The sequence below is a fragment of the Macrosteles quadrilineatus genome, unplaced genomic scaffold, assembly GCF_028750875.1.
Source record: "Macrosteles quadrilineatus isolate MER2022 unplaced genomic scaffold, UCM_ALF_1.0 Scaffold_3__2_contigs__length_128488019, whole genome shotgun sequence".
Lineage (NCBI taxonomy): Eukaryota > Metazoa > Arthropoda > Insecta > Hemiptera > Cicadellidae > Macrosteles > Macrosteles quadrilineatus.
In genome coordinates, this window is record NW_026542596.1 from 106305021 (window position 1) to 106319602 (window position 14582).

The window sequence follows — 14582 nt, forward strand, 5'->3', positions numbered from 1 at the left end:
ACAAGCAAACTACAAGTTTGTTTATTCTCCATAACAATAACATGGGAATTTTTAATTCAAGATTTTTTAAAATTATCTCCGTAACCGTTAGGCATACAACGCTTCATTATACAATATTATTTATTTTTTTCTAGCTCTCAGCTCTACAAAATGGTTTGGAAAGAAATTGTGAAATTTTGTGTTTGTGTGTCAAAAATGAGAAAAACAAATTTTTACCCCATAAAACCCCCCATTCCCATAGTCCGATCATGCCTTTTCTCGTGAACATGACAAATGTATGGAAATAGTCATATGAAGACTAAGAGTAATAATTTTAAAATATAAACTTTTTTTAAATATAACGTTTTTAAACACACTAAAAAGTAAAGAATAATTTATAAATATGGGAAGAGAATAAATACTTGTAAGATTAAAAACGAAAAACTTTGGGCGCATGAAATAGCTTATTTTTAGTGCGTTTGAAAACGTGGTATTTTAAGGTTTTTTTTACTTATTTTCTACTTTTTGGTCTTAAATGTGTAACTATGTTTACCCCATGTATGCCTCAAATGGTACCATCTTTTATCAAATAGTAAGATTGTAGGTTTCATTCACTGTTATTACGGTACTAGTCCTGAAAATAGGTGTTTACCGGACGAGTGTGGTTGTTCCCGAGCGAGATGAAGTCGAGTATGGGATTACCATACGAGTCTGGTAAACACATTTTGGACGAGTGATGTACGATAGTTTGCGCCATACTACTATCTGTTCAAATCCTTATAAATTGCTAGAATTACTACCAACTAAATGACTAATAACCACTAGTCATAACCTCTAAGAGAGGTCATGTTTTTAGTTTTTGTTCATAACCACTCATCCGCCAAATACAGTACAGTATTATCAGCTGGTTGGTGTCCAGTAAAACTCGGTACACGTATTGAAACCCCATTTGATGTCCCAGAGCCAATCAATAACTTGTCTTTTATGGAAACAATAATTTGATGTCCTTGAGGTACCAACTTTGTTTAGCCTTAGAAGGGTTTGCTCTGAAAGATCAAAAAGTATACGTTTCCTACTAAAAGTGGTAGCACCCCATGTAACATTATCGTACACTGTTTTTAGGAATCAATGTTGTATTCTTCATAGCTAATATAACGATAATAAATTACTTAACTATTGTGATAATACATTCTGATTTTGCCCTTTATTTAATCGTCTCTATATTTTCCAGTGAAAGAGATTTATCCTTATATTTACTTTTATCTTAGATTAAAACTCAGTCTAACTAATGAGCGGGGGTGAAAAAAACAAGGTTATTAAAAAATGCAAATTGCTGCGTTTCTTATTTTACTTCATTTTTAAATACAATTACAAGGGCTTTCTAACAATACAAAAAATTCACTTAACTTTATCGGGAGGGATGAGGACTGGGATCGAGGGATAGGATAGTATCAAAATCGATTTGACTTTTTTCGGGGTCAACGCCTGGGCTTTCGTGTGTCTCGGCTCGTTTCCTTCTTCACAACCAAAAAGTCTTTCTTTCTGTAAACACAAACCTACGAGTCCAACTATCTGAGCACGGTTGGGTAAGCGGGGACGACCCTTGAGAGACTTGTTGGTCCGAGAGTGGGGTTCGTCCCCTATCCTCTTCACTGTATTGATACACGACAGGCAGGGCAGGGATACTCCATGTATCTTCACTGAGTCTCTATACCACCAACACAGTGTTCACATCACAACTTTTATTACCATTGTGCAATTCAATGAAACTTTAACATTCAAAGCCAATTTTCAACTATTACTCTTCACACTATCTAAATTTTACATTTGCACAGTGGTAATAAAACTTGTACATGAGATTTCCGTAGCGTTATGTCTCTTTTGCAAGGCCTGATGGGCAAGTATTCAAAACAAAACTAAATCAACACTTGAGAACACAAGGAACTGTGACACAATACTCCAGATTTGTCACATCGCATTCACTACTTGGATGCAAAAGGTTGAAAAAATGAAACCTAATCAGAAAACATAGCACTGCATAAATATTGAAATTACTAGATGAATGCTTTAGGTACTAATTGAAAAAAATAACTGTTTTACAAAGCCAAAAATGGCAATATGCCACCAGAAAACTGGTGAATTTAGTGTTAATTACACCAGTGAAGAATCCTTTACTGTCCGTAATTTAAAATTGTTAACAGTAGCAAATGTGTTAACAAAGAAATGCGAAAAAAAATTATTGATGAAATAATTTTTAAAAATCCCTTTCATAACCTCTTTACTTCCCATCAAGACCATAGTTCTGATAAAGGAGAACTTTATACAATATAATAATTAAGTCAATATTCAATCCATTGCTCCTGAATCTTAAATTATATACACAATGTGTATGGTACTGCTAGTAGCACTATATAGATAGATAACACATTTTACGAGAATGGTACTATAAATACAATACAACGTCTCAAATAGTGTAATACCTTTGACTATAAGAATTACAAACATTTCAGCATAGAAATTTCCCTCGTTAAAATAAGTATCTTTTTAAAGTGCTACAATGCTCATCAAATCAAACATTGTTGTTTTTTTTAATTTAGTCTTAACTCGACATTTTTATATGTAGGCTAATTTATGTTTTTTAAGGTTTAGTTACAATTTAGAAAGAACATGTGATGGTAGTAGTAAAAATAACCAGCACATATAAAGGGAACGTTTATTATTTGTAATTCTTATTCAAAATTGTTTCTTTTTATTCATTTTTTGTCTAAGTTAGGCGAGTTGAAGAATTATCAAACAAAAAAAACCCTGAAATACCAACTGGATGAATAACTAAACATTAAGAGCCATTAATACAGAAGTCTCAAAAGGTACCATATTTCATCAAATAGTAAGATTGTAGAATCATTGCTAAGCTATTGCTTCCATGTTTCCATCGATTTGAAAAGAAACATCGTATGCCTGAAGAACAACCAGAATCAATGGCTCAAACCAGGACAGATCACTTAAATGATAATATTATGACTGAGTACGGCCAAACTTGGTTACTTTTAAACATAATTCAACTTAAAGTCCTGTTAAATTTCAATAACTACTAAGAAGTAAAAAGGAAAAAACCAGCTCGTGTAGTAAATAATCTATATCTATTAAAGACAAACTGTATCAACTTTTTACAATAAACTGATTTCACAAAATCAGTAATAATTATTAAGCTTAATACCTATGCTAGGAAATGAAATGTAGATAGTTGAGTAGAAATATACCAAACAACTTTTGTAGTGCATTTGACACTACTTGGTATTTGTGTTTAATAATAACTCGTGTGTTCTTTTTGGGAGTTCTCTTTAACTTGCAAACACTAAATCCAAACAACTTGAAAAATAGCATTGTAAACATGAAACTGTTTAAAAATTAGTATTTCAGTGATGACAATTAAAATCATGACTTCATTTCAACAACGGTCCTGAATGGTAAGTAGCTTCAGTATCAATATTGAAGTCAGTAAACTGTGGTTTAAAATATAATTACAAAGTAATTTTTAAAGAAGTTAAAATATGCAGTAGAAATGAGTAGCTCCCAAAAAATTGCAAAGCCATTGGAGAACACATCTGTCTTATTGGCCAAACCTTGTAGCTTATATAATACAAAGTTATAATACATCATGTCACAAACACAAAACAAAGGTAGGTAGTAAAGTTTTAATTGTAATCTTCAAAAACTAAAGACAACCAGTAAAATCTGGAGCGAAATGTAACAAATGAAGACATTATCGAAAGGCTAAGCCTGCATCATTAGATGAAAAGTTTCATAAAGCTTAATCAAATAAGTATACAAAAAAAGCTAAGGAAGAGAAAACACCATGACAGTATTAGTAATGACAAAATCAATAAAAGTCTTGTAACAAACTCGGTGAAACTCGCACATCGTGAATAAGTGACATTGCCTGAAGAGGGATCGTAGCCAAACATAACAGTACGATGCAGTGAGTACCGGACCCCCTCTCGACTAATCACTTCACAGAAGCTATATTAGACCAAATTAAAAAGCCGCTTAAAACTCAATTAGTACAAAGCCGTCAAGAAAAAAACGCTACCGGTTCAAAACGATAACAAATATCAGTCGATAAGCCGATACTATCTCATAATAGGGTATTTACAAAGCTCGGTCGAGAGGGGGTCAAACGATGACAAAAGTCGGGATTCTTTTTCACGAGTAGTCCTGAAGCACTGATATCACCAGAAGCACTAGGTGACCACACGTCCTGGCGAGCGGGCCGGCCTCCGAGCCGTTTCTTATAAATAAATTCTTTACATATCTAATCAGTTTGTTGGAGGCCGTAGGCTCGCCAGAGCACTTGGCCACTCTCACATTACTGCAGACTGTCGTGCCAAATAACAAAAACAAAATTCAATATGAAACTAGGCTGAAGTTCCATTGACCATGGAGACCTCTTTGCTCTTGTCAGGCGCCCGCTTGGTTGGAACACTCCTGTTGGGACGGGGTCGTTGACCCTTGGGCCCCTCTGAGCCTGGCGCTGCTGGTGTCCCTTCCTTACTTGACTCTGCATTCTGCTCTTGTGTTGAACCACCAAATACTGCAACAACCAACAACTAAATTAGCATATATACTAGCTCTAATAAAAAACTAATTTGAATCACCTTAGAGACTTGTTTTTACATTTTTGTGTGGACATCATCACTGTCTCCTGCGGTCAGGGCAAAATCCTGAACAATCTCAATCGGGGGCAACATTATTGTCTTCTGCAATCCTGACAACATTCTGAACATATCCTGCAGCCCTGTAGACATCATCAACCATCACACAGTAAAATTCTGATTATCTCCCGCTGCTGTGTAGATATTATCATCGATCCTCCCAGTCACGGAAAAGTCATCTTCATCTTGACCAACTGTGGCTATATCATCATCATCTCCAACGGTCGAGTAGACATTATTGTAGTCTTCCGCGATCGATTTTCATCATAATTTTCCGATCAGGCAATCATCACAGACGTGTAGCGTATCAGTATCGACTTTTGACGATCGATTCTCGTTACCAATATTGTAGTATCCTTTATACATTCTATGATCAGCTGTTGTTATTAATTATAAAACAATGTAGATACCAATGTCCAAGATTTAATTAAATTGGTGTAAAGTCTAAATATAGCTTCAAGGTCGCACCCACCTCTTTCCCACCACCCTACTTAACTCACTGTGGCCCGAGCTCTTTTTGAGGTCATTTCCCAACTTCTCCCACCCTTATATTGTTTCGCCTCTCTATTGTTTCTATTCTGACTTACATTAAATCTATTTCTTACGTAACAGAACAGTATTCGATTTTTCTACTGTAAAACAGTACTTTAAAACCAAAAACACTACCGATCATGTGGTTCTGTGACAACTGCCAAGTCATTATGCCAGTTGCTTTCAGTCGACCTGTTCTGTTGTGACAAGTTTAAAAAATAGGTTAGGGCAACTACCTCTTGCTTATTTCTACAGTAATACAAATTAGCCAGAATTTTTTATGACAATACAAATTACAGTTTAACAAATATATATTTTTTTGAAATTTTAAATCAAACTGGACTTGCGATGTGTTCAAAGAAAAACTTGAGTTTCAAGGCCATACTCGGCTCTAACAGACAGATTTAATACATTTTCACGTCCATTAAAATTGCTAATAATGCTTTATACAAAGTTGAAAAACTACATTCACTAAGAATTTGTCCTCTAAGTGAAGCAAGAGTAATAATACGAAACTCAAAGAATACACAAAAACTGTCAATTGTGATAGTTACTTAACCGATTATGTGCCATTATCAAAAGTCAATTAGTCACACTAATATAATTAACAGTAACAAATCATCTTCATACGTGATCTATCAATCAATGCTTGTCAACGCTTACCATTGCCATTTCCGTTAGTAGTTGTGGTGACGTTTTCTGAGGTGGTAATAGGAGGTGATGTATTGTTGGTGGTGGGAGTAGGGGAGGGGTTGTGACTGCGGGTCTGTCTTCGTCTCCTCCTCATTGGTCGCTGGGCTCGCTTCCCCTCCACACTCGACACTGACTCTACAAGACACATAACCACCACGGCCCGTCATATTAGTGTGACCCAGCTCTCGGCGAAAATGCATGCTGTTACTTAAACCAGAAAAATCATTTACCCTTTCGAGGGAGATGTTAGTGAGGGAAAAAGTAGTGTCAATAACAAATTGTGTTTTAAAATATTTTATTCAAGTGTAACTTTCAATCGAAACCGTAACCAAGAAGAGCCTGCTGTGTGCCAACAACATAATGTTACTCCAAATGCAAACGGACTGTCGTTGCCTATCATGTTTTTGAAGAACTTTTGACAAGCTAGTTATGGTCACATGATCTGACTTGGTAGTGGTTATTTGTCCAAAGCAAGATAATCTAACATGCAAGTATATCATGCACATGCAGACAGTAAAAGCTCATTCCAAAAGACTCTTGCTCAAAAATAAAGGTATTTTTTATACATATAGAAAACCTCATTTGCAAGAAGATAATAAATAATGGGAAGAAAAGATAAACTTTTCAATTTTCTTGCTTAACTGACATGACTGTAGGTTTATGGACCAAAAGCTAAAAATTGGCGGTTACACAAGATAAACCCCCTAATCAAGGTTTTAGCTAAGAGTGAACAGTTCAAATTTTTAAAAGAAAGATGTTAAATTATATTTTTAGAATTCTTAGTCTTAAAAAAGGAGCAAGTGTAAATAGCTTATTCCCTAAATGGGAAATTCGCAAAAAAATAAAAAATAAAAAAAATAACAGTACCCTAATTTTATGGTTTGCTAAGAAGCCAAGAAAATAAAGAATAATCATCAGATAATCTAGGTAAAAAACGGCAAAACAAGTTATTTACACAAGTTCCCGAAAATAAAAAAAATGTATGATAAATTTTGGAAATTCTTACTTTTTTCCACCCATCTATATTCGTGGATAGGATTTGGTATTTACAGTGGGTTGGATTAAATGTCTTGAATCTTGATGTAGATATTTAAATAAACTTGCATTTATTAAAATCCAAGATCTTAACAGACAAAAGATGCAATTTATTACTAGGAAACTCAATGTAATAACTCAATGTAAAATTCAAGCAACGAGGCTTGACCGTTAATTTGATATTTCTATTTGTTTGCTTTGCAATATGAATTTATTTTGTTTGAGGGATGTGATTGATTGCAAATTAGAAACTGACTATCTGAATTCCAAATCACTTAATGAAAGAAATAAAAAAAACAACATTAAATTACATTAGTATTAGTAAGAAACCATCATATATCAGCCGTAAGATTACACCATTGGATTTCTTTAAGTAATTACTAATAAAGAAATTTGTCTGTTGTCTAACTGTTATTAAAGAAGGCAGAAACCTTTTACCGCGATCACAGAACATCGTCAACATGTCATACGCTCACGAGTCACGACACTATTGTCAAAATGTCCTGTGGTCACAGCGACATCATCTAAATGTCACACGGTAAACATAAACATATCTCCCAGTCACGGCACCATCGTCAAAATGTCTCGCGATCATGGCACCATCACCACTTGCGACATGGCGAAATTACCAACAATCAGAATAAATTCTGTCCTAATAAAAGCCTGAATAAATATAAAACAGTATATCTCATGATGATCAAGAATATAGTTTTCCTAAAAATTCCCTGAAATTTCAGGACTTGACCATTTACAAAGTTTATGATTAACCGAATGTGGTATGGTCCCAATTGATTTGTATAATTAAGAGTTCTACTACTCAAAAAGCCCACTGAATAGTATCATTGACTATTAGATAGTGAAGTGGACATCCCAATCTATATGGACCAGATGTCGCCAAGTTTTTCATTAAAAAAGAACATAGTTGTGCGAGCCAGTCACTGAATACACTAGTGTCTAAAACTGTATTTTCTACCCTATTTTTAGTTGCTGGGTCAAAACAGTTGCTATAGCTGACAATAAGTGAATCCATTAGTTTAACTTGGTAAAACAGTTGACAGAAATTAGTAATTTAGATCAGTACAATCTGTCAGAGACATCAACTACGATTTCGATTAAAAAACTGGCAAAAGCTTTAAACATGGGAATGGAATATCTAGTTGTATCAATAGTCAAAGGTAGTATTCAATTTGATTTACAATTCCCAAAGTCATTCCAAAGTAACTTAAACACTTTAGGGCTAATAATCTCTACCCTTTAAACTGAGCATAAGCAATTGTCTAAACATCACAAAATACTTTGGTTTAGATATTGACAACAACATTGATGAATGAGATAAGACTACCTTGGCACTGATGATGGTGTTTGAAGTTGTTTGATTTAGCCCTAAGACTCAAGAGTGACTTACCCCTATCTACGCTGTCGTGACTGTCCAGCAACGTATCTTCATCATCATTCATCCTCCGTCTGTCATCGGCAGGTCTACCTCGGGGCCTGGGATTAGGTCCTCCGCGCCTGACACAAGCAATTCGTGTTGAATCAGCATCTCAAATTCGCCCAGTTTAAAGATTCAAATTGAAGATTTGATCAGCTCAATTGGAGGATTCTTAGATTAAACATTCTATTACATCCATTCTTTGTCCACACACCTTTAATCTGAGCGTTTGTTTCAGGCAGTAAACTATGGAATCTCAAGGTTCAAGACACAAACTCCACAAATACAAGACTCAATCTGAACGTTTACTAAATGTACCTGAAAATAGTCTATAGAAAACACTATTCTGTTCTTATAAATTATATAGTACTTTAACAAAAAGGTATACCGACCTTCATTACAAGTTTTAGAAGTAAGATCATATTGTATATGTCAATGTGAGAGAAACAGCAACAACAACCTGGACTGCCAAAAACTGTAGTAGGGCTAATCTGTAGCTTTGTATACCATTAATTGACAATATGTATCAATATTGGTGTCATTACTAACATGACAATGTATTTGTAGACAAATGTGGCTAATATTTAGGTTATGTTTTTTAGACGAAATCAGAGTTTCAGTATGTTATCAATTGGAGCTTGTTGTACAAATCAATTTTGTTCCAACTATGTTTTTCGGTTATTGAACAAGTTTAAATAAAGGTGGAGGGCGTGAAGCTTATACAGGGTGCGGCAAAACCAATCCATTTTCTGCAGCCCACTGTTCAGCAACAGGTCGTATGAGAGTAGTGGGGTTAACCTCGTTGGAAAGCCTACACACTGCTACTATCTGTAGTCATAGAGCAGTGGTCACCTGAGCTGTGAGCGTTTGTTATTGAGTCGTATTTAAAAAGTAATGATTCAGTCATTGCAACTGAGCAGCAGTTCTATGCATTCGTTTAACTAGGGTAGCATGGAGAAGTTCTGTCGCGTAGCACAATCACGTGGTGGGTTACTAACTCTAGAACAGCTTCTGCGTCCAAAGTCAGATCGGACGCCGGACAACTAACAGAGTTTATCCTGCTGTGGATAACAGTCCTCACCTCGTAGGCCCGCCCGAAAACAAGTGTCTGCTTTGAACATGTCTGATCGTTGGTTACCACACAAATTTTAAAGTTCGATCTTAATTTTCATCCCTAAAGATTAATTTGTATTAATATGTTTAATTTGGTTGATTATCCATACAGATTACCCGACGGAACCTCTCCATGTAGAACTAATTGAAAGAATGCATGGAACTGCCACTGTGTTACAATGACTGAATCATTACTTTTTAAAACAAATCAATAATAAACGCACATTGATCAGGTGACCACTGTTCTATGACTACAGATAATGGCAGAGCGTAGGCTTTCCAACGAGCCTATCCCCACCACCCTCAGACGACCTATCCCTGGACAGTGTGCTGCAGAAAAAGATAGTATTTTTTGCCGCAACCTGTACAATCCATTTAGTTTGGTTTACAAAATTTAATAAATTTCAAAAAACTTTAAAATTCAGAGAAAAGAATAATCTGAAAAGTGTGAGTGTTTTACCTGTTAGGATAACCACCCTGGCCTCCTCTTGAAGGTTGATATCCACCTTGTTGTCTGGGAGGTAAGTCTCTCACTCTCTCATCTGTATCTGGCGTTTGATGCCTTGAACCTAACCAAGCATTCAACAATTAGTTAAGGGAAACTCATTAGGCTGATTAAGGAAAAGGGGTACAGTTCAGGTAGCCTACCTGAAAAATGAACACACAAAGGTTACAAAAAAATAACACTGATAATTTAACTTTGCCTCAGTGATTTACTCAATTATTCTTTTATTGAAGGAGCCTAGTATTGCAGAGATTTGCCTTGTCACCTGTCTGTTTGGGTACCTACTATAGATATTTTTCTTGTAAAGCATTTTGTCTACATGGAGCCCACTTAAGGAACACCAGATAGTCAACAAAATACTGTATTTTTCAAAAATTACTTTAGAATTACAGGTATTTCTATGCTTAAGTAGGTGACTGGGCTAAGTCCTGTGTATAAAACATTAAAACAATGTACTTAACTTGTGTTATTTAGCTACTCTTATTTGAAAAAATCTTCCAGTACAAAAATATTAAAAAAAAACACAGGGTGATGACTACGAATTAACATAATGAAAAATCTTTTCAGTGACCTTTTGACTTAACATATTACGTTACTGGTCCGGAAGAAAGGTGTTTGCTGAACGAGTGTGGTTGATATAGGGATTACCATACAGTAAAGTTAACACCTTACTTAAAAGCGACTTAAATATTTTGACGTACGTAACCTAACAATAAAAAACAGTAAAGAAAACTTTCAATATTATGTTCTACTAGTTGTTGTTAGTTGAACACGTCATTTTTTTGTGAAAGGCAAACTAAAACTATTTTAGATTATATAACTATTACGAATGTGAGCTAATGAACTTGGAATTATTTATATCAGCTGACTTCAGAGTGTTCCAAACAAACTATGTGTGTTACTCTTTACAACCTTCAACGTCAGTCAAGTTTTGTACCATAATAAACCTCACTTTTCAGAATCGGTATCGATACCACTAGTATCGAGAATCGGAATCGGCTCATCCCTAGTTATAACCACAAACTGCCATTAGGTTTTGTATAAATTTAATTTTGTTGATAATTTTATGTTTATGAAATATATCAATGAGGTGTTCCACAACTAAAAATAATCAGCCTTAATGTCTAGGTGCTGTCTGACAAAAGTCCCTGTGAGTTATTTAAGTAGGCAGCAAACGGCTGTTCCCGGGACCAAATCTATAAGTGGAAAGTGAATGGAAACAGAATAGTGTCGCAAAAAGAAATTTGTGACAAAAGTTTTTTTAAATTTTCCTAGGCTATTTCAATTGTTTTATTTTAATACAAAAATTAAATCTGTTTTGTGGATGCACTCAATGAAAAAACAGGATCTTTTCACCATCTTCCTCTTCCATGATCATGGATACCTCTAGTAAAATCCATCATTTTTCAATCATATCGTCAAACATTTATAAGACAACCGATACGTATTATAAGGAACAGGAATATGATCGATTAATTTGCAGATGGCAAAACACAGTAGCCTAGTAGCCAACGATGTCAGCTACGAGGTTAGAGCTGCACTTCACAGTCTTCAGCATAGATTAAACATACTCCTCAGGAAGGAATGTCTCATTTTCCATAATCTCATTTGTTATAATTCTCTTTACTTGAAATAACCGTGTATTGAGTTGATATACACTTTTTGCAACAATACTTGAAATAAATACCCCCACCACAGCAAACCTGTCGACTGAGCGAATTTTCATTTGTCTAAATTGATTTTCAATCAAATCTTCAAATCTTTTTAAATAACATTAGGTTTAACGAGTACCTAAGTTTGCTGCTACAAGGAAACCAACAAAGCGTATTTTTTAGTAAAATATTAATAGCTTAGTATAAAATAAATAAATTTGCCAAGTTTTACTAAAATATATCCATAAACAAGCAAACAACAACAACATTTTGCAATACAGTAGACTCTCAGTAATCCGGCAGATATAGGACCGCCATACTGCCGTATTAGTGAAAATGCCGGATTACTGGAATGTTATCATTAAAAACACTTAAAATGCAATTAAAACACGTCTCCGAAGTTCGCGTGATCGGAAACCGCTATTGCCACGATCGGGCATGACAATTACGTTTTCGCGGGAGGCGATGATAACGACTACTTGTCCGCAGGAGATAATCGTAAAATTGCCGCCATCGCGCATGACGACGATGACGTTTTCGTGACCGCGGAAGATGTTCATGATTTTGCCGCGATCGCGCAAGTCGACGATGACATTTCTGGGACTGCGGGAGTAGACAATGATGTTTACACGGCCGCGGGAGATGATAAAATTTTTGCTGCGGCCGTGGAAGGCAACAATAATGTCTACATGACCGCGGGAGATGTTCATGATTTTGCTGCGATCGTGCTTAACGACGATGATGTTTCCGTGACAGCGGGAGGCGATGATAACGTCTATACATCCACGGGAGATGTTCGTGATTTTGCTGCGATCGTGCTTGACGACGATGACTTTTCCATGACCGCGGGAGGCGATGATAACGTCTATACGTCCGCTGGCGATGTTCGTGATTTTGCCGCGATCGTGCTTGACGATGACGTTTCCGTGACCGCGGGAGGCGAGGGCGATGATAACGTCTGCTGGCGATGTTCATGAATTTACCGCGATTGCGCATGACGACGATGACTTTTCCGTGACCGCGGGAGATGTTAATGATTTTGCCGCGATCGCTCAAGACGACGACGTTTTCATGACCACGTGAGAGAATTATGATGTCTACATGGCTGCGGGAGATAATCAGAATTTTGCCGCGATCGCGGAAGACCTCCCATCAAATGACGCCGGATTACTGGAGTGCCGGAGTGGTGCAGTGCCGGATTAGAGAGGGTCTACTGTAGTCCCTATAAGAAATAACACAGGAATTTTAAATTTACAATTTTTTGAATTTTCTTTGTTACTAATAAACGTACAAAAACACTTTGATATACCTACAAAATTATTTGTTTTTAAGCTCTTTAAAAAGGTCCAAAGAGAAATTTTGTGTTTTGAAGGTCAAAAATAAGAAAAACAATTATTCACCCCATAAAACTCTCCGTAAAATCCCGTTCCCATAGTCCGATCATACTGGTTCGCCAACTCAAACCAAATTTAATTAAAATCGGACTCAAGTTATCACCTTCACGGACGTATATGTAAGGTACTATAATTGTTGTTAGAAAACCATGGATGTAGGGTACTAGAATTCCCAAGCACTTGGAAATCTCACCCTCTGTTACTCTAGCTATCAAGATCCTAACATACCTAAAAACCAAAAAAATATAACACCACAAATAATAGATTTAAATATGTTATATTTTATATATATATATTAAATTAAATAATGTTTAGACAAATCTGAGTAACAAAAATCGGGATAAACAAATCAGAGGTCGAATCAGAGAAACAAAGTAGGTTGAAAAGTCAAAGATCATATCAGGGAAACAAATAGAGTAGGAGTAAAAAAAAAAATCATTCAGTCAATAACGCTTGAAAAAATCAGGTAGGGAAAACTAGTTGGCTTTGACAGCTTGTGATCTTCTGTTGGGAGCAGAGGATTGGCGAGGAGGCAAAGGTGGGTAGTTGTAGGGAGTTTCCTGTTTTGTATTACCAGAGTTGAACCGTGAGTCGTTGTGTCGACCACCACCTCCTCTTCCACCCCTCCCTCTGCCACGCATCATCCCTCCTCGTCCTCTACCTCCACCCATCTCCATGTCCGAGTTGTAGCCTCTGCAACACACAAACATTCTAAATCCACTGGCCTACCTTAAGCCTGCTGATGAAAACAGTGCATGATTGCTTATTGTATGTCTACTTGACTTGCTATTTTCATCAGTTATGTAAGCCTGATACCAACTGTTTATTGTTTTCGAGAATGAAGGCTTGTTTCTAATACTAAAATACTTTGATTCTTAATAATTCTGGAGTTTATCCTGATTGCAAATGATTACGTTAACGTAAATAATTACCTAACACTAATCAATAATAAAATTAATCAGAGTGGTTTATATATTGATAAAGAACAATTTTAAAAGGTTTATGTATTGTTAATTTATATAAAGACATAACATATATTTTTTTCAATTAATTTGTAAAAGTAAAAATGTTGGAAATCCAAGCATAGCCTATAGGACATTTTCAGGATGGCAATCTTGTGATATCATCATGATTGCATTAGACGGCTGCAAGGTTTGTGTAGTTATTAGTTTAATAACTATTAATTTTTAAGTACAGTAGATGATCACGGTTAGGTTGCTATTGGGGGAGATTATGGAATCAATATCAAATTCAGGAAAATTAAAAATTCTTCAATGACACTAATATACGGAAGTATTTTTTTTTCATTAATTGTGTTTTTTAGGCTATATAAGTTAGAAGGTGGTAAAAACTTTATGGCAGCAAGTTTTTTAGCATTGTTTTTGTCATAATTTCCACTCACCTATCATTACGCCTTTGGATTGGAAAGCTTTGCATAGAGCCCATATTTACACCATGTATATTCCTTAATTGTGCATCAATTTCTAACTTGTCTTGCCTAAGCTGCTCTACTTCCTGAAACAAAATTATGTCAGT

The 14582-nt window shown here is 35.6% G+C and overlaps 1 protein-coding gene across 4 annotated transcripts in view; it reads right to left on the reverse strand.

The window, feature by feature from the left end:
• Window positions 1-1313: 1313 nt before the first annotated feature.
• LOC128989925 (fragile X messenger ribonucleoprotein 1 homolog) overlaps window positions 1314-14582 on the reverse strand; it is a 36193-nt gene continuing 22924 nt past the window's right edge. For 3 of the 4 annotated variants that reach the window (XM_054412070.1, XM_054412069.1, XM_054412071.1), the window contains exons 9-14: window positions 14449-14561; window positions 13621-13739; window positions 9956-10064; window positions 8356-8462; window positions 5886-6050; window positions 1314-4570 (exon numbers count right to left, since the gene is read on the reverse strand). In XM_054412070.1, the coding sequence (XP_054268045.1) occupies window positions 4395-4570; window positions 5886-6050; window positions 8356-8462; window positions 9956-10064; window positions 13621-13739; window positions 14449-14561 (789 nt within the window). In that variant the 3' untranslated portion in view covers window positions 1314-4394. The remainder of the gene's footprint in view (window positions 4571-5885; window positions 6051-8355; window positions 8463-9955; window positions 10065-13620; window positions 13740-14448; window positions 14562-14582) is intronic. The other variant, XM_054412072.1, reaches the window with a different exon arrangement.